The sequence below is a fragment of the Pholcus phalangioides genome, unplaced genomic scaffold (assembly GCF_987345545.1).
Source record: "Pholcus phalangioides strain wild (caught in Gottingen) unplaced genomic scaffold, Ppha-v1.0 ptg000015l_1, whole genome shotgun sequence".
NCBI lineage: Eukaryota > Metazoa > Arthropoda > Arachnida > Araneae > Pholcidae > Pholcus > Pholcus phalangioides.
Genome location: NW_028301608.1, coordinates 3,722,204 through 3,744,069, shown reverse-complemented (window position 1 = coordinate 3,744,069; position 21,866 = coordinate 3,722,204). Strand labels below are relative to the sequence as shown.

The 21,866-nt window shown below is 37.1% G+C and overlaps 1 protein-coding gene across 4 annotated transcripts in view; it reads right to left on the bottom strand.

Moving 5' to 3' along the window:
* Hcf (Host cell factor) overlaps nt 1-21,866 on the bottom strand; it is a 121,880-nt gene that overhangs the window by 91,631 nt on the left and 8,383 nt on the right. For all 4 annotated transcript variants that reach the window (XM_089242593.1, XM_089242595.1, XM_089242594.1 and 1 more), the window contains exons 4-8: nt 17,083-17,274; nt 16,046-16,191; nt 7,191-7,308; nt 6,728-6,976; nt 955-1,023 (exon numbers count right to left, since the gene is read on the bottom strand). In XM_089242593.1, coding sequence (XP_089098719.1) covers nt 955-1,023; nt 6,728-6,976; nt 7,191-7,308; nt 16,046-16,191; nt 17,083-17,274 — 774 coding nt within the window. The remainder of the gene's footprint in view (nt 1-954; nt 1,024-6,727; nt 6,977-7,190; nt 7,309-16,045; nt 16,192-17,082; nt 17,275-21,866) is intronic.

The following is a 21,866-nucleotide window of genomic DNA, read 5'->3' as shown; positions in this document are numbered from 1 at the left end:
TAACAAGCAATCATAGATTGCACACTACTGAACTAAATCTACACGTTGAGAAGCGTTCTGAATTAGTCCCCCTGACTAATTAGACCAGTGTTTCTCAAAGTGCTTGGATCAACATTCTGGTAAGAAATGGATATACAATGACTGAGCAAGGCAGCTGCAGTCAAAAAAGTTTGAGAGCCACTGAATTAGAAGCATGTTCTGTGTTATTGCTCTGCCAAAACTAAAGTTCACAACTTTGAAATTATTCAATGCTAACCAGCAATTGCACTACACTTTATTTTTTGATTAGAATCACACTTGTGAGAAAGTCTGACAGCTAAGAAATTTAAAAAAAAATCGATATATAAGCTTTACTCATCTCTCATAAAAGACAACAATGTGTTGGGATCTACTCATAATTGTTCTCTCAACTATCATTGGAATCCACTTTCAAAATATGAATAATATTCTAAAAGTTCCCCCCCCCCCTACATCTAGATCAGCTTCTAGTGTCTGTGCCATATGGAATCACTGTTTGGACAGTAGAGAAAATAATGATTTTATTGGTGCGTAGGCTGTGTTCACCAGTAACTTTCAATTCTGTACCAATAATGCTTGTGCAGTATGAAGGTATGCTACTACACTATACTATTGGATATTCTGGGAACACTAGTACAGCTTACAATAGATAAATATGAAGTACATCACTTTTGAAAGAAACAATCATGTTAGAGTCAGTTCAATAACAGAAGGTTAACATCACTAATTAGATTCCTGGATAAAATTTTGAGGCTCTTCAATGGCAGCACCACCAGGTAATGCAGACTACTTAGCCCCTGAATTGTGCGATCAAGAAGAAAACAGCAGAAGGCATGATGGATACTTGTTCCCCATAATGTGTGATCATGATATTCCTTTTAATGAACAACATAACACAATAAGAAATTCAGAACAAAAGAAGCAATAAAAGCTTACGTCTGTTAACGGGTGATGATATCGTGTTAGCTGAGCTTACTGCTAATCGTAGCAGTGCCTGTGATTGAGCTAGAAAAAAAAAATACATACAGGCATTAAACACAATTCTTACAATTATTTGTATATATATAATCTACACACACGAACATACATCCTAACTGACAGGTGACCCAGTCCATATTCCAAGCAATTTCTAACTAGCAAACATACAGTAGGACCTGGACCAGCTGAGACTATCAACCACGGCACACGTCCAAACCAAGACCAGTCAAATAGCTTATATATGACATGAATGTCGCTCTCCACTTGTTAATACAAGATATACAGAAGACTGGATGTTGTGAAGATATTTAGTATTTGAGAGGCAGAGATGAGTTTTTTCCTTCCTTAAAAAAAAATTAACATCTCAAATACTAAATATCTTCACAACATCCAGTCTTCTGTATATCTTGAAATAGCTTATAATTTTCACTGCGCCAGTGACACATGATGGATAAGAAAACCAGTCAAACGCAGGGGTCAGCATGGATCATGGCCTCAAAACTAGTGAAAATAGTGAGCAAATAGTGACCAAAATGTTTAAAAAGTGACCAAATAGTGACCAAAATATTTTTAAAAAGAGACCAAATGGACAATGAATTTTGATTATTACCAAATTGAATGAATTGAAATTGAATTTAGTTTTAACTTTGCATTTCAATAGAACTCATTGAAATTGCTTTTTTTTTTTTTACATAATAGTGTGAAATAATTAAATCAAACTCATTCTGAAAACTCTTCAAACTCAAAACGCATTCTGCTAACCAGAAAAGATTTGAATAACTACATTATATCCTTTCTGAGTAACAGTAGCAATGCCTTCCCCCATATTGCTTTCCACAACCCATCTTAAAATTAATTTAAGCAGGAAAAACTTCAAAACGGGAAAAAGTTTTCACATTCAAAGAAGGGAAAAAAATGAAATAACACAAAATTTAATGAGAATTTGTCCCATCTACATTTCAGTGGATTTTTCATTCATGTTATGCCATGAATGACAGTATACAAAATGTACTCAAATTTTTTTAACTAGTACAAATTTGATTTACATACCTAGGTTTGTATAATACGTTCCAACAAATTTTAAGAAATTTACTATAATGATTAAAAACTATAAAATTAAATTTTCAACAATATTTTAAATTATTAAATTAAAAAATCACTTAACTTACTGAATTATAAATTATTTAAATTATTAAATTGAATAAAGTATTCAAATTATTAAATTGAATAAAGTATTCAAATTATTAAATTGAATAAAGTATTTAAATTATTAAATTAACTAAATTGTTTTAATTATTATACGTTGAGGGAGGGGCAATCCACCCTCCCCCCAGCGTCAATGGTCTACTGATGTATACATATATATGACGTATATTAATTGTCATCGTGCCACACATGTAAGACCTTAAATTATCTCCACCTATGGCTGGACTGGGAAAAGTGGGTGAGTCTACTATTTTACAGGCAGGGGGGCACCAAAATAATACTGCCCTTGGGTGAGGGGGAAAATAAACCAGTTTTGAAATTGCTTGGTTTTTGAGAGAAAAATTTTTTTAAATATATATTTTTCTTTTTTTACACACAACATACACCCCTGCAAAAAAAACACACATTTACTCCTTTACCCAGAAACACAAGGGTGGGAAGTGACAAAATCCATTTCAGAGCAGCTTTGAAGCAGCAAAATTCAGGATTCTGAGCAGTTTTGGAGCAGCAAATTCAAGATCCGGAGCAGATATTTATAAATTGGAGCAGGGAAAATTAACAAGAATATTTTTGTTAACCCTCACCCCTTTTTAAAATAAAACAACTGCACTGTCTTTTGCAATCAGACATCTTTTCATCAGCTTGTTTTTTGTTTTTGGTATTTCAGGCTTTTGACAGCTTGTTTGAAAGAGAGGCTGTCATAAAATTTTTCACACCAGTCTATTTAAGATGATTTTTGCTTACTGAGGGCACTATTGTCTGTCTGGAACCGCAGCACTTCAAATGGGCTAAAAATTTTCTATAAGTTTTCAATTTTTTCATACTTGGAAAGAAACTGTTGCAAATGGGAGAGAATTTCAGAAGAATCAACACGACGTTTGGCGATTAAGTACTTATTGTTTGGCGAGATTGGCGATCTGACACTCGTTATTTCGCGATGTTGGTGACCTGACACTCGTTATTCGGCAAAGTTTCTAAATTAGCATTCGTAATTCGGCGGAAACGCACTTTTTACTCCCGGAATGAAAATTTTTTTCACAAAACATCGGGATTTGACCCAGTGACGATCGACTACAGTAATTTCTACTGCTTCCAGAGGAGACTTTTTTTTAAACGGCAACTGACTTGCATTTGCGCTTTAAAGCTGAAAGACCATTGCAAACCATCTTCAGTTGCACGATCACAGATATTATCGCGATGGAAAGGCCGATAGTTTAAATAAGGCGTACAGTTTAATAAAACACGCTCTTAGAATCGTTTCGTGGTAAGCAAGTACAAAAATTTTTTGGAATCCTTTCCGAAATTCCAGGCATACGGAGCAAAATTAGCTATTTGGCACAGAAAAATACTAAAATACACTATTGGAGCAGGATGGCACAAGATGTTAATTTTGGCGCAGTGTTCCCACCCCTGGAAACAGTATAATTTTGCCCCCCCCCCCGTAATTTTTAACAGAAAAAGAGACTCTCCACTGCCTTCCCCAGTAAATTTCCCATGAACCTTGTAAGCACCAACGTGGCGTCAAGGAATCACCGTTTTGCGGTAGTCAATTCAAGATGGTTGACAAAGGGCACAATGAACAAACGCCAGGGGCTTTGCCACTGGACTTATCCCGTTGCTGAGATCTCTTCCAGCCCAGCTTTCGTGGCAGAGTCTGGAACAAAGTGAGTGCACCTAACAGTTTGAGTGTGTGTCTGATATTTCAGTGCTGTCATCTATACTTCAAATTGGGAGTGAAGTGTAATGATTGAATATTTGTAATATTGTAGGTCTGTTGCTCTCTGTGGCGAGACTTTTTAACGGGGAGATCGGCCCGCATCGGTTCCCAATTTCAGGCCAGAAGCCTTGAAATTGGGAACCACAGAAAACCAACTTCAGCCGACCACCACTGTGGCGACGGTGGGGTTCGAACCCGGATCCTCGTGATGCGAGTCCGTCACTATGACCACTCTACCACCACAGCGGCTGACAAAGGGCACATAAAAAATTACAAAAATATGTAATTTATATGAATCAACCTAATATGCGGCAATATGCGAAAATCGACAGAAATATATCGGGAAATATGGAAAATTAGGATAAAATGAACACAAAAATCGAATCAACGGCATACAGGGTTTATAAATGCGGTTGATAGAGTTTATGGATGCTGTGCTGTCAGGGTTACCTATTTTAGCGCGAAAAAAAGTCGCCACGTTAGCGCTGACTCCTCCCGTAATTTTCAACGAACAAAAACAAAGAATTCGCCCCCACCCGGGACACCCGATTTACCATGACCGTAATACAATTGTTTTTTCTGAAGGGGAAACGCAATTTTACTGCTTCTTGACTGTGAAATTCGATAATTTTGCAAATAAATTTAATTGCCTTTTCTTAAATATACCATTCCATCAAAAACGCCGTCAGAGGCATTGCCCCCCGCTCCCAGTTTTAGATCTGATCACGGTATGTAGCAACCCGGGCCGCAAGTACGAACAAAAATTTACTATCGCCCGGGGCCGGTATCCACTCTTTTTAACAGAAAAAGGGTAAACTCGGCACCTTTCCTCGTTCAATACCCGTGGAATCAGACCCCCGCCCTTTCCTATTGCGGTCGTAATAGCGACTCGAGACAAAAACGTTTTAATAACTTCCGAGGTCTAAAAATGGGATTTTTTTACACAACACCAAGAATGGAGCGCAAGATGTCGATATTAAGTCAACAATCAGTATCGTGAAGATGCTCTAAATTAAGTTACGGCCAGAAGCGGATAAAAGTCAGTTGACGGCCCGGGAATAAAAAAGAAATTAATATTAGGCCCTTTAAATTAGGAAAAAAGTGTAAAGTAGGGGCCAAAGGCGCGCTCGGTGTGCCCACTGTTAAATCCGCCTCTATTTACGGCTCGAATGCATTAACTGAGTTTTTATCAGCCTGATGACCAATTTTCATCTGATTTGGAAATCCTTGTGCTAAACTAAATGTTGAATTGCTGGATTCTGTGATCTTTTCATAAATAGTTCTCCTCTCGATCAAATTTGGGGCAGCGGTTTCTTGCTGAGATTTAAATCCAGTTAGAAAAATAGCACAAATTTTATTTGTAAATAGAGATCGCGATTTTCAATCGGTAATTTTTTTTTATTGTAAGTAAATTCAAAATACCTGCGAGCTTCTTTAACCTTGGCCAGCTACAAGAGTATTCTCCAAAGCGTATTAATACATATTAATAATACGCGTCTTTAATATGCGCTTCGGCATTCTCCCGCTGCGCGTAAGTTAGCTTCTGCACGGGCTCTCTTAAAACGTCATTTCAAATAACATTAGAAAAAAGTAACGATAGAACAAACAACAAATGTAACTTGCTCGATGCCCCAAGAAAGGAATTCGGCCCTTAGGACTAAAACTTTTTAAAACAAATAAAATAAAGGATCAATTTTAAAATAAGACTTTCAAGTTACTCGTACTTTCATAGTGAGCACGTGGGGAAATAAGAATGAATGATAGTAGGGGGGAAAATTCTTTGTTTTAAGTATACGCCTTTTATGCTAGTTTTTTTTCGACCGGCTTTTCCATAAAATGACGATTCTTTAACCAAGGAACTATCTTTCCAAGCGCCTTGAAATCAAATTATGCTGACGTCACAAGGTATGCTCCCGGGAAGATAAGACACCTTTGATCGTAGTTCAATGAAGGGAGGGAGAAAATTAGCGATATTGAACCGGTAAAGTGTTCCTCCTTGAAGAAAAGAAAAACACTGACAATAGAAAAGCACGCGAGACCGAGGTTTTTTTGCTAAAAAAGTGGAAAAAGTGACCTGGGCCTGAAAATACGTAATAAAAGTGACCAGTTTCTAAAAAAGTGACCCGTGCCGAGCCCTGCAAACGTGATTTCAAATTGTTTTTGCAAAATCCTTAAAATTGTCATCAAGTATAGAAGTTCAATTTTGCTTGTAAATAAACTTACCTGTGATCACAAAACATACATTTGCCCATTTCAGGCATCTGCACTGCTCTGACGAACTTTTCAAGTAGCCTATAAATTTAGATAGCCTATTGTTCAAGTTGAGCTTTGCTTAATCTATTTACAAAATTTGGTGCAGTCTAAAAGTGTAGATTCGTATACAGAACATACACACACAGAAAATAAATTTTATATACATACATACATACATATATATATAGTTTTAGTTTAGATAATTGCTTCTTTTAATTTGGGGTTGGTGTATTTTAGAAATACATGACATCGATATTTGTTATGTGCATCTTTTTTTTACAGCCACCTCATTGTCCATTTTGCTTGCTGTGGCCTCGTATTTGTACACCTTGTTGCATTACACCAACATATAAAAATTATGGTATAAACCAGATTTTCATTAAAATGGACAACCTTTATAGCCCCCTATTAGTTCACTGTAATGAGGTTCTACAAAACTTTTTAACCGTATCCTACTACATAAGAATATAGTTTAAAAATTTTGATTCAAATAACTAACAAAATTATATTGAACGTATGGACAAACTGAAAGATAGTGCAAACAATTAAAAATACCTTCAGTGGTAGTAGGTATAACAGGTGATGGCAATGATGGTGATGAAACAGCTACAGCTTGATTTTGGCTGATTGGAGTACTTATAGGAGATGCAGGAGGTGGCGGTGCAAGGGGAGCTGGTGGTAATGTGGGTGATTGCAATGCTGCCGCAGCAGCAGCAGCAGTGGTAGCAGATGGTGCTATCGCAGGGTGTGGCGATGAAACAGGAGGTATATCATATTTTTGAAGTTGCAAAAGATAATAATCACCTAAGAGAACCAATAATATTAATTGTTTGTATTCAAATAACCAATTTTCAATGCAACTCTATCTCATCCACAAAAAATAAAAATACAAAATAAATAATATGCATATCAGCTTTACTATTTACTGAACTAACAAACCGAGAATGGCTGGCGGCACATTATCAACTGACCTGGGTAAGGTCATAAGGAAAAGAAATTATCAATTTAAATTACTTACCAACATTCACCGCTCCCCAAGTTACCTCCAATGATGTAGTTGATGCTCTAACCAATTGAACTCTGGCGGGAGCAGCTGGCTTTTCAGTCTCTAAATACCAAAGATCTTTACAGCAAACCTACATCATTTACAAATGGTTGAGTTCACATTAAATACTACAATTCTACTTCAGGAAGTTTTCAAACAAAACAAAATTTTTAAAATTAGTCTTGCTTTCCCCCCCCCCCCTTTGAAATATACAGTGGAGCTTCGATAATCCAAGGTGGATGGGGCCAAGGTCATCTTGGATTATCAAAAAACTTGAATTATCCAAAAAATAAAAAATTCTTTTAAATGTTTATTTCATTTAAATGAAGAGAAAGAAAGCTGTACCAGAATAAATATACAGACGTGTCTACTTTTGTAATCCAGAGATCCGGAGATTCTTCCGAAGGGGGTACCCCCCACCCCCCTCATAGAATCGATATAAAAATTATTATTTTTTAAATCAATTAAGAAAAAGTTCCTGCCCCCCCCCCCCAGCGGAATATAATTCCATGTCAATCTTTCCATGCAGAATAGAGAAATCACATCTACATATACTGTTCATAAAACATGTTTCCTTTCGTGGATGCTATCAGTGATTCTATCTTGGGTATATGAACTCTTAAAAGCTTTATATAGCTTAAAGTTTTATATTTTCTTTCTGAAGACATATTTAATCGGAGGAAACAAATTAAAAAACTTAAAAATACAAAGCTGCTGACGAAAAAACTTCTGTTTACCGCACGACTGTTAATGGAATACAATAACGATTATACAGGAATTTCAGCAACCAAGGGCTTACCCCTGATAAATGATTGACGATAAATGCTATGTAAACAAAGTCATGTCTTTGCCACACACAGTTGCTTAAATACGGTCACCAAGACTTTTTTCTTACGGCTGTCCTCTATGGGTGTTTTCCCTAACGACAATGGCAGTCATTGACCGATTCAGTAGAAGTAGTGTTTTCGACGAACGCAAATGAATTCTTCCTTCTAGTTTGGACAGCATCGTTATCGGTGTGCGTGTTTGTACGTGCTTCTGAGCCTATCTAAAGCCTTCATTTCTTTCCCTCGTCTTATTTCGCGATAGTAATTTAATTTAATAGTCATAATAATTGAAATTTGTCATTTTTGAGTCATTTAAATTTGTTTATCAAATGTTACTGCCGCTCAAAACCTACAAATGGCGTTGAAACTGCTCTCGGATGCAGCCATCGTTGATGATGATTCGTTTCGGAAATCGTACCCACTGAATGCATTGCGAACGATTGGGAATGCTTACATTGCACGATTCGCATGCTAGTGTGTATACATGCCTTAAGCCATTTTTTCATGCATTTATTCAAAATAAAATGTACCCAAGTGATCAGGAAATCAAAAATATCTGATTTCAAATTCTAATGAATTATGAATAGGAAATGTCATTACGCAATCAATTATACTAAAATAAAGGTAGAACAGTGATAAATATGCATTACACTTTTAATTGAAGTTTTTACATCACTATTAACATTGAACAATTTGAATAAAAATCAGTTTCAATTCCTTTTTTTTCAGATGAAATTTGTTCGCTGATAATTCCATAATCCAACGATCGTTTGAAGATCAATATCATCTGGAAATTCATGTATTTTTCAACAGCTTTATGTAGTCCAGTGAAACAATTGGTGCCAGGCATCATCCAAATATTCGCACACACTTTTCAAATTGGTGACAAGAACCTCAAAGCAAATCCTCTTCAAAATTCTAAAGAACTTGTCAGTTATGGGAAAACTGTAGTTACAACAGACTTCTTGTTACAAGCGAATTTCAATTTTTTCCTCTGTTGAATTATAAATTGCAGAAAATTCTTGCTATAACTGCATTAAAATCATCTTTGAGATAATTTTGTTATAATATTAGCAAATAAGTCGAACTCTCCGGTCTGGAAAAATTGGTCTCACCGTAGTTGATTCTTCAACACATTTTTGTGGATAGAATTTCATATTCCTAAAACGATTTAGCCAGGGTTGGTAAAACCAACCAACGTGGCCTAAATATCATTTTTTCCTTGAAAAATATATTGATTCATTATTAACATTATTTATGATTCATTATTAACATTATTTATGATTCATTATTAACATTATTTATGATTCATTATTAACATTATTTATGATTCATTATTAACATTATTTATGATTCATTATTAACATTATTTATGACTCATTATTCATTATCAAAATAATTAATTCTTACATTTTATTTTCTTGGGGTATATTCTGATGGTATATCTTTAAATGGTATAAGATGGTACAAGTGATTTTTTTTCACGTCTCATAAAAGTGGCCTGAATATATATATATTTTTTTCATATGAAGTATCTTAGTTATTTAAAGTTATATACAAAAGCCAAAATTTCTCATTGTTACAACATTTTCTAACCTTTGGTTACATTCTGATGCTCTATATATCTTTAGCTAATTCATGTGTGAATAAGGATTGCATCACACATCTAAATGTTTTGGTATATTTATCTCACAGGGTTTCTTTTTCCCCTTACAAACAAGCAGCAACAGTAGTGACACGATAATGCTAGGGGAAGGTGGTCCTATAATCCAATAAAGACATCAGCTGTCCGTAAAGGACAAAGACTAGTGTACTAGTAGTAACACATTACCTCAGACATTTCAATTTTCATTCCTATAAGTAGCAGCACATCTCCTACTGTATATCTCCCAGTCTTAATATTCAATAGTTGATTTTTTTTTTAATATTTTCACCGCTAAGCCCAGTTAATCAAGGTTCTACTGTATACTAGTAACAGATTTACGAAAAATTATCTGCTATATACAAGGTGATTATAATCCGTCATGAACCGTTGATTGAGTAGCAGACTTACGCACGGCTCCGCCTGGTTACCGATCACCTCTACCAATGTCATGTGCTAATTCTGATTGTCAGATTTCTTCACATGGCTGCTATGTTACTGATCGAATTGAAATACAAGGATTCTACTGGTACGGAAGTTCGTCCGAGATGCTGTTGGCCGCCTGCTTCCCTGATGACATCATTGAATTATGGTTGGGACGAACCTCTCAATTGAATGGTATGACTCTTATGACGGTGGTCCGATGATATGTAATTGGTGAGATCGAAACTTTTTCTAGAAGCTGTTGTTATAAGAACTTTAACGAAAAATTTAATATCTATAACCAAGGTTGAATGAAATATTAATTATGTGTATGATCTGATTCTCGAAATGTTAAAATAAATGTTTTAAAACAAAGAAAACAGTGTCGATTCATTCTTGTCATCTGTAGTGCAATAATGGGTCAGCAAATCATTAACTGAACCAGGAATGCAACCTTTCTTGCATTACATAATGATGATATTACGGGGCCTCGACTACCTGCGATGTTGAGCTGATGCCGTCTTGGAGCTGACCACTTGGGACACACTCTGGTAATACTCGTGCAGTAGAAGAAAGGTGCCGTGTAATTGATTAAGGATTCTCGTGTAACTGACCGACAGATCGGTAAGATCAAATTAATGTGCAATATTTACTAAAGTTAAAACTCTAAAAAATTGTATTTATGTTTAATCCGTTTAATTGGTTAAAAGTTCTAAAAAATGTTAAAAAGTTTAATGTTGTAACATATCTTATTATTGGAAAGAAAACTGTTCATTGTTGTCATTCGCCAATGCTAGATTTATGTTGGGAAAGATGAAAATAGAATATGGGATGTAACGATGGCTAAGCAAGCAAACAGTATTGTTACATTGGCGCCAACCAACAGTCGCCAGAAAAGCACGCACCAATCACGCGCATGAGCGTTCTGACAATGCTCAACCTGCACAACACTGCAGCGAGAGGCTTCCTTCAGAAACAGCTTGAAATAGCAAGTTTAAAATAACCCCTGGTAACATCTCCATGGTCTCTTAGTCACCGGAAAAGACATAAGTTGACTTAAACAAGCACATACCCCCAAATGTACAGTGGAACACCGAATAGTAGGGGGGGGGGGGGAGAAAAATAGGTTTACCCCCCCCCCTTCTCCTTTGTTAGAAGTACCTCAGAGTAATGATTACGAGAAGCGTGTATAATGATAAATGATGGTAATTGTTCAGTTCAATTCTTTAAGGGAAAGAAACTTCATACCTGCTGCCACCACCCGGAACCTGTTCCCTCCCAAACATGGGGCGTTTCCCAGACTCTATATAACCAACTTTCTACAGTGCATCGTAGGATGTGTGATCGACATATTCCCTGTTCACATGATGGTAAAACCGCTGTTATTATTCCTACAGGTCAGTTTTATTTTTATATATGTCACACTTCAGATTTTATTTGTTTTTTTTTACAAGTTTTTTAATCGTATTCTACCCACGTCAATCTCACATCCTTTATTTGATTATCTTATGTATTATATTTTTTGCTCCTCTCTTAATTCCTCTACCAATGACATTGTAGCGATACTATTGTATAGCAACCAATAATTCAGCAGATGGCGTTAGTCATCCATGATTGTCGCTTGTGAATGCTGCGAGTGTATACTTATATATGTGTATGTGTACTATGAACAGAGAGAGTCGAGACTTCTAAATGTCCGGATGTGTTTGTACTTGACTGCGATGTAAATAGTAAAGTTTAACCCATAGTACTTTTAATAGTAATAAATTTATATAATAAAGTATTTTAAATCAACATGTACAATATAATAAACCATTACACTATAACATGCTTTTTAATATCTTGGACCAACTTGGCCATTTTCTGTTGAGGGCTGTACCTCTGGATAAGCAGTTTTTCGTCCACCTACCCACTTGTTTCTACTGCTTTCGCTATCCGGTGATATCGAGTCTAACCCTGGTCCTAGGGTCACCCATTCATCTCAAGCTTCCCAAATTCAAATGTGATCACTTTCCGTTTCAGACCCTTCTAAAGCACCTAACAACCCTTCCCCCTCTGATTCCTCCATCCTTCACAATATCCAAAATACCCAACTTGCCATACATAATCAACTCACGCTCCTTTCCCAAAAGCAAGATTCCTTCAGTATTCAACTCAACGGATTATCCGAGCGACTAAGTGGTATAGAAGATAAATTTTTGCCTATTGAGGATCACCAACACCAAGTCGCCAACCTCTCCTTGGACCTACCTGAACTTCGCTCTTCACTTGCTTCTAAAGTTATCGACATGGAAGACCGCTCGCGTCGGTCAAACTTAATTTTTCGTGGCATTCTGCAGGAGAACTTGGACATTGAATCTACCTCAGCTCTTGAATCTAAAATAATTAAATGTTGCTCTGATATTCTTGAACTTGAAATTTCTCCCTCCGACATCGACCGTTGTCACAGAATCGGCGCTAAAAGAATCACCAGTCCTAGACTTTCAATAATCAAATTTAATAAATTCAAAACCAAAACTGAAATGCTCAAAAACGCTTTTAAACAAAAAAACAGTAGTATTTCAATCTCAGAGGACTTCTCACCTGAGACATGCAGACTACGTGGGCAAATTTGGAGGGCCTCCCAAAAATTCTGTTACTCTGGATTGAAAGTTAAACTCTTTTACATTTTAACTCTTCACATTACAAAAAAACATTTGGGATCCCAGCATTAATGACATTACCTCATTTTCCCAATCCCATTCCTGTATCACTCATCCCTCTGACCTTCCGTCCCCCCTTTAGTCCTCAGCTCACGAACCCCCCCCCCCTTCCTTAATCCCTCATTCTCCACCCCAAAATAATCCTTTAGGAATTGGTACTGTTAATACAGGAAGCATAATCAACTAAATCTCCTGCACTTCTCCAAAATCTCCTGCACTTCTCCAAAATCTCCTTCTTCCTCTTCGAAAGAATCCATCCCCTTCGCCCATAATCCTAAATTTCTAGCGGTTACAGAAACATGGTTGCATAGTAATATTAGCAATAACGAATTCCTACCACCAAAAATTTCTCTGCCTTTCATAAAGACAGAAATACCTGGGGAGGGGGGCGTTGCCCTTGTTTTTAACAGTTCCAACCCACTAACTGAAATCACTCTTGAATCAAATATTGAAATTGTTGGTGCCGAATGGCATCAACCCAACTGCACTCCCATTGCTATTTTCTCATAATTGCCAAGGAATTTTTGTACCCACCTCGACTCGACTTTTTCTACCCCAACCAACATGGATTTAGATCATTGTTATCTGTATCTACCCAGTTAACACTCTTCATACATGACTTATCAGACACCATTGACAGAAACCTCCAATCCGACATCATTTTCCTACATTTTTCTAAAGCATTTGACAGGGTGCCCCACAATAAACTTCTCCTAAAACTCTCAAATCTCGGACTAAATGTTCAACTTCTTAAATGGGTGGAGGCCTTCCTCATTAACTGTAGCCAGTTTGTCTCATGCAAGGGCCAGAACTCACCCTTTCTTCGTGTTATGTCTGGTAGACCCCAGGGCTCGGTCCTCTTGCCATTACTATTTCTAATTTACATAAATGACCTACCCGACTCCTTAAACTGCCATATCAGACTCTTCGCTGATGATTGTCTCATCTACAAAACAGTGCCCAATCTTTCGATCCCAATAATCTCTCCAACACAACCTTAACATTATTTCCGAATGGTGCTCAACCTGGAAACCGCCCCTCAACTTCTCAACAACAGTTTTCATGAAAGTTACCTGCAAAAGAATTCCCCACGATTTCCCTTACTCAATAAGCAATTCTTTGATCTCTGAGGTTTCCTATTATAAATACCCTGGCATAATAATCTCTTCCGATCTCCGCTGGAATCTTCACGTTGATTATACGTTTAATAAATGTCTCCAAAAACTCGTTTTCCTTTTCCGTAATCTGAAAAACTCCACCCGTCATGTCCGTCTCTTGTGCTACCAGACATATATTCTCTCTATCCTCTCTTATGCCTGTGAGGTCTGGGATCCCCACACTCAAACCAACATACACAAATTAGAATCTATTCAAAATAAGTCCACTCGCTACATTTTTAACTGTTGGACTTAATCTGTCTCCATATCGGAACTCAAGCACCAACTCAATATCCAACCGCTCTCCTCCCTTAAGACTTATTTCTCACTTAACTTTTATTTTTAAAATCCTCCAGGGTTTTTTAATATCAACACTTCCAATATTCTTATCAAACCCTCACATTTCTCTGTTAGACTCAATCACTCCCAAAAATTACAGCCCATCTTTGCCTCTTAAGATTGCACAAATTTAGTTTCTTCCCAAGAACTATTATCGACTGGAACAACCTACCATCAATTATTGTAGATTGTACTACGATTTCTGAATTTTCATGTACCATCAACCGTCATTTTCACCATACATAATTTCTGCATCCTCTTGCAGACGTGCCAACTTTTGAAATCCAGAAATCCGGAGATTCTCCCGAGAGGGGTGCCCCCCCCTCCCCTGACACTCATAAACTCGATCAAAAAAAAAAGTTCATAAAAAACATTTGAGAAAATTTTTTTTTAATAAATTAAGAAAAAGTTACATTCTCTCCCCCCCCCACAAAGCAGGTTCTGCATTGCCCCTGAGAAGAATATAATTCCATGCCAGTCTTTCCATGCAGAATAGAGAAATCACATCTACATACTGTTCATAAAGTATGTGTTTCCTTTCGTGGATGCTATCAGTGATTGATAATCTTGGGTATATAAATTCTTAAAAGCTTTGTATTTAGCTGTATATAGCTTAAAGTTTTATATTTTCTTTCTGAAGATGTTTAATCAGAAGAAACGATTTAAAAAAATTCAAATTACAAAGCTGCGGAAGAAAAAACATGTTTACCGCGCGGCTGTTAATGGAATACAATAATGATTATACAGGAATTTTGGCGACCAAGGGCTTCCCCCTGATAAACGATTGGCGATAAATGCTATGAAAACAAAGTCGTGTCTTTGCCAGTTGCTTAAATGCGGTCACAGACTTTTTCTTACGGCTGCTCGATGGAAATGACTATGGCTGTCCTCTATGGGTGTTTTCCCTATCGACGATGGTAATTATTGACGCCATGACGTGAAAGCTCACGTAAAATTTAATTTTCTGCCAAAATCCGGAGAAATTTCAACAAATCCGGAGAGCGGGAGGAAGGATGAAAAATCCGGAGTCTCCCGCTTAAATCGGGAGAGTTGGCAGGTCTACTCTTGTATATGCCTCAGTCAAACAATATTGAATACATAAATAAAAAACACAGTGACCTTTTTTTTGAAAAATTTTGTTGGAGTTACAGCAACAGCTTTATTACTTCCCGCTACCACCAAATATTTTTTGCATCTTCAAAATTAGCTATTTGACAATAACTCACAAATCACTCGTTATATGGATGGGTTAAAGTTTACAGTGGTGTAAGTCAATTTTAACAATTCTGAGTTAAGTACAGAAATGCAATCTAGGACTAAAAACCATTTCCATTGACTACATAATAATCTCCAGCAAAATTCTGATTCTACTAAACTATCGAAAGAAAAAATGAAGTAAGTCACACCTTCAATAGTTCACCACTATATTGTGAAATCACAAAATTTTTAAGATGGGACTCTATGGCAACAATTCTAGTAAAACCTTTTTTCCCTCAAAATAAGAATTTATCACTAACACCATTGGAACTTATCCACATCAGACTTCTATTGTACATGCAAGTTCGGCTATACATTGAATTATTCCTTAATGGCAAGATCACGCAACAAAGAATAACTTTTTACTGTAATTCAAATACAAACTAAAAACCATTTCCATTGACTACATAATAATCTTCAGCAAAATTCTGATTCTATGGTATATACAAATTACTACAAATATAGACATTTGAATCCTCACCTGGTTATTCCATGCTTTTCTGTAACCATCTCTACCACTCCATATATAAAGACGACTGTTGATAGCAACAGAACAATGACCAGCTCTGGCACGAGGGATGTTATCTTCAAAGTTTTCCATTGTTATAGTTTCCCAAGTCATCAATTCTAAACACAAGATATTTACAGTGGATGAAATTAACTTAAAAAGTACTTTCACATAAGCCAGAAGTTTCATCAAATAAGGAGATTATGTAAATACAAAAACTGCTCTCACCATGAATAGACGATGAGATTGGTACACGACTAAATCACTTCTAAGGATTAGTAATTTTGGAAGAGCAATGGAAATTTTTCTCCTAGGTAAACATATTTCCAACTATTTGTGCAGTTTAAGGGTTAACAGTAAAATTGATCCTATTCAAATGCCTATCAGCACAGTTAAAGGACAGTCATATGGTTAGCCCAGTTCAAAAATTCAACTCAATAATTTGGTATATCTGCATTTTAAAGATTCACTTTGTATATAACTGAATGGGTATCAACTCGTATTCAATTACAGTAAGGAGCATATGAGCAGAATTGGAAAGTACTATTTTGCAACATGTACAGGCATTTTTCACCATTCTCATAGCGTGCATAACTCAAAAATGCAATTTTCTGAGTTTTCAACCTTTTGAACTAGGCCATCGATATAACAAGCATCAAGAGAACCTACAAACATATACCCCTTTCAGACCCAGTATTAAGACAGAGGTTTTTTTTATCTCGCTTGGGGGTATTTTTCTCCAACTTCAGGAAGTTCATAGTCAAAGTTTTGTCTTGATTTTGCCTATGACACTCACGCAATCCTTAAAATTAGGACCGAACTCCCTGAGGTCGAAATAATATCTAAAGCAAGAAAAAGAAAATCCTGCATTTGTGTGTACAGGGTGTGGAAGAGTTAAATAACTCCATTGATAATTAACATCGTTGTGCATTTAGATAGAGAACATTTAAGAACAACCAAATGAATCAGTTAGCAGAAGAAAAAGAACAGACTGACAGAAAAAAGTTTACCGAGATTAAGAGATGCCAATGTATTTGTACATTTCCACTCTTTTTCATGAGTGGCAGCTTTGTTGTCATCCATCACTAGAGGTACCCAGCCTCCAAATACGAACATGCGGTGACCAATAAGAGTGGCTGAATGAAGACTGCGTGGTAATGGTGGAGATCCTTTCACATAAGGTCGACACCATGTCATTGTGTCTGCAAATAAAATCTGATGATCAATAAAGCATACACATATTGAATATATACTATTACTTTTTCCCCCTTTTATCCCCTCCATTTTTTTAAACACATTAAACTTTAGAGGTTTCAGAATGCAAACAACTTCGCCCCACCCCACAATGAACAAGAACTAAATGCAATATTAACACAAACATAAAAAATTCACTACATAGTGAATAGGCAGCTTTGAAATTTTAAACCTTTAAATCAGTAATTCCTAACGTGGGAATTAATGCCCCTTGCGGGGTGATGGAATGTTCGGGGAGGGGGGGGGGGTAGAAGCATCAGATATAACATAGGATGCCATGGGTCAGATTGCATTGGGGGACAATGGGAGAAGAAAAATTCAGGGGGGATGGAACAAAAAAATTGGGAACTATGCTTTAAATCATGGTTCGTACTCTTCCAACGAAAAAAAATTCAAGGACTATTCAAGCACTTTTCAAGGTAAAACTTAAAAATTTAAGGACTTTTTCACAAACACATATTTTTCACATGAATAGGCGCATATTTAATTTTGATTAAAACTTTCAGAGATTACATTTATACCTACTTTATTTCACATTATCCGTAATGAATAAAGGAGGCCACATACACATATATATCATACAAAACATATGACACATTGAATAACACAGTTCGTGCCTGTCAATTTCCCCATTGAAACGTAGTTTAGTCCCTAAATATTGTAATTAATTTTCTTTTAAAGACTAAAAAAAAGAACTCTTCTAAAGATAGAAAAAGAAAAATTATTTCTTTCATTAATTCTGAATTTATTTCTTTCATCAATTCTGGATTTGTTTCTTTCGTTAATGCTGAAATTCTTTCTTTTATTGATTCTAAAATTATTTTATTGATTCTAAAATAATTTCATTAATTCTAAAATTATTTCAATAATTCTAAAATTATTTCATTAATTCTAAAATTATTTCATTAATTCTGGAATTATTGCTTTATAAATTTTGGAATTATCTCTTTTATCAATGCCGAAGTTGTCTTTCATTAATTTTGGAATTCTCTCTCATTAATTTTGGAATTATCTCTCATTAATTTTGGAATTATCTTTCATTAATTTTGGAATTATCTTTCATTAATTCTGGAACTATCTCTTTCATTAATTCTGGAACTATATCTTTCATTAATTCTGGAACTATCTCTTTCATTAATTCTGGAACTATATCTTTCATTAATTTTGGAATTACCTCTCATTAATTTTGGAATCATATCATCGATACTGAAATTATTTCTTTCATTTATTGTTTTAAACAACTATGGATGCCATTAGAAAATAACGGAGATGCGCCGACATTCAACGTGTCACGTGATCTTCCAAGGAATGATGTAGGCCACTGACGTCATACCAGCACCGGTACCACAGGGTAAGACGACATCAACATGTATTAAGGAGTTCTACTACAGGGAGCGGGGCAACTGCCCCGGGTGGCAATTTTTACGTGAACACCGTTATAAAATTATCGAATTCCGAATTGGTGGGAGTGGCAAGACAATACAAAAATCCTAGTTATGGCCCTGCATCATACTACCTCCAGTAATATAAGCTCAATGGATTTCAGCGCCGATTCACCCATTGAAGAACAGCTCGCATTTGGCAGCATTTTTGTCTGGCACACTCAGCAACCAATCTTGATAGAAGGGATTTTTCAGCCACAAGTAATTAAAAGTACACACACTTGCTACTCATTTTTTTTCTTTCTTTAAAGAACCTTGTACAAGCGCTTCACATCACTCCTAAATAAATATTTTCTTGACAGCATGGGTGGAGATACGGGGGGGGGGGGGGGCTAGCGTGAAAGGTGAAGTTGACTGATCTAATGTATATATGCATATATGAATTGACATCATCGTCGCCCCCCCCCCCAGACTTCCAAGTCAATCTCCGCCTATGATTGACAGTAATCAGAGGAAGCTTCGCTCACTTACGGACTGAAAGGCTGAAATTATTTCGGCAAAAATTATGAAACTTTTTTTTTCTAAGATATTTATTTCTCAAGTTCTCCAGAAAAAATACCTAGTACAAAAGTTTAATGACTTCCAACGATTCCAAATACGTCTACATACGGTCGCAGGATACATGCTACCATAAAGCTGGGTTTTCCTATAACTGGGTTGTTGGGGGCCAGAGCGTGCCGACTGAGCTGAAGAAAAAAAACAACGATCGGAAGTTCATTTTGAACACTAGCTTTTATTCCATAAAAGTTGCAAGGAAAAACACAAGATCATTTACGATCATAAAAAAAATAAATAAAACGGCCGACAAATAACAACCGGCAATCTCAGGGAGAAAAAAAACAATCCCGACATACACGTGGAAAAAAACCAGCCTACAGTATAAAGCCGAGTTCCCGTGAGGTTGAGAGCACGCCGCCCGCGATTCAAATATTGCGTGGGGCCCAGCAGTTCCATGTGCACAGAGAATAAAAAGGGAAAAAACATTCCAACATAGGTTTTTGGCACCGCATGAACCGAACTGGATCATTTCGCGTCGACAGAAACGTGTTACATAATCACACTACGTGTTTGTGTATTCCTACCGTGGTGCATCAGCTCAAGGCCCTGCTATCAGCTATTCTGTCATCTGCATGCTCCGGTTTGAAGGGAAGTGAAAGAAAACAAAAATGAAGAGGAGATCGGTAAAACGAGTGGCGCACAACGCATTTGACTCCTCCAGAAACAGTCGGCCAATCACGCCCGACGTAAAACACTGCCGTGTGAGGCTTGTTCACAACTATGCTAATACACAATCACACTACGCATTTGTGTATTTTGTAACATAGCCTTGTTGACGCTCGCCTGACCTTTGCCCCTGATGTAATGGTAGTGCATGTGTTATGTTTTATTATTGAGTTTGTGTTGTGTCTATGATACTGTTTGTTTATAATTATTTCCTGTCGACTAAAATGTGTTACTTACGGACGTTTTTGGTGCCGACGAACTGTTTTAGGAAGAAAGGGAAACTAGTTTCCGAACTTGCCGTTTGGAACGCTGATGTTGATGGAGACGCATGTGCATTACTCCTCATTTGCATGCTTAGTGATTTGGGAGCTATATATAATCGCGTCCGTGCTTCAAAGCGGCCTTCAGTCATATAGCGCTAGAATCACTAATCATCTGAACAACTCGGCTGGTCCGATGTTCCCGTCATGCAAATTCCCGTCAGTTGCTCTCCAAGAATGCCGTTCAGGGATGTCTGCTGGTGTCCGTTCTCGATCTTAATGCCTTCGTAGATCTTGCCGACTGCGATCTGGTGTTGGCTGGCATGGTCAATAGCAGTGATCTGATAGTTTCCTCGTATGACGCTGCAATCTGATGCTACCATTTTGTCACGACGTCCACCATCGGACTCCACCGCTTGAACGCCGAAATCCACGTGTAGCATGCCGATGTCCGCGATCTAACGACGCCTCTTCGTCAACGCCCTGGGTTCGTCGAGATATCCGTTAACTGGACTCCATCACTTGATTGCCGAATACCTTGTGTGGTTCTACCGGTGTTTGGGATATAACATCGCCTCATCTACGCTCTGGGTTCGTCACGATATCCGTCATCTGACTTCTACTGCTTGATCGGTGAAGACAAAGTGTGGTTCTGTCGACGTCCGTGATCCGATTCTGCCGCCTCGTCGACACCTTTGGTTCGTCGCCGAAGTCTGTGTGATTCTACTGACATCTGTGGTCGAGCATCGTTTCTTGAAGACCATAGCGGAGTGTCACTTCTGCCCTAGTCGTTTCACTATAAGTATACTTTGCGATTTTCCTACTAGTGAAAGGTTTGCCCTTGAATTGATGTCTTAACTAATGTTTTAATTTTTAATAATAGAAATAAATAGTTGTTCGAAGCTGTTTTGTTCATTGGCAGATAAAGACATACGTTGCAATTTCTACCGTGTCGCATCAGCTACTCTGTCATTTGCATACTCCGGCTTGAAGGGAAGCATCGAGCTCGATGAAGGGAAGTGAAAGAAAACAAAAATGAAGAGAAGATAGGTAAAACGAGTGGCGCACAACGCATTCGACTCCTCCAGAAGCAGTCAGCCAATCACACCCGACGTAAAACACTGCCGTGAGGCTTGTTGCGATCTCTAGGAAAACAGTCGAACTCGTATTATTGGTGAGTGGAACGCGTGTCACGCTGGGTGATTCACTTTGCACGCGGCACAGAGAACCTGCTCCTACGAAAACCCGGCTTAAGAATAATGGGAAAAAAAAACTTGCTTTAAATCCAATTATCCAGGGTTATTGGCTGCTAAGGCTTTTTCCCTGTGCAAAGCACAGGGAAAAAGCCTTATAGGACGTCACTTACGGAGTAAAAAAAAAAGTGGCGAAGACTCTCACAGAATTATTAAAAAGAATTTCTTTTTCAAGGACTCTTATTGATTTTCAAGTACTTTCAAGGCCTTGAAAATGAACTTTTTTTTTTCAAGGACTTTTCAAGGTTTTCAAGGACCGTACGAACCATGTAAATGATCTCAAACTTCATCCAAAAAAAAGTCAAATCAGTTCAGATATGGATTGGAGGTTCTATCGAACATTATGATTGCCTTAGTGCGA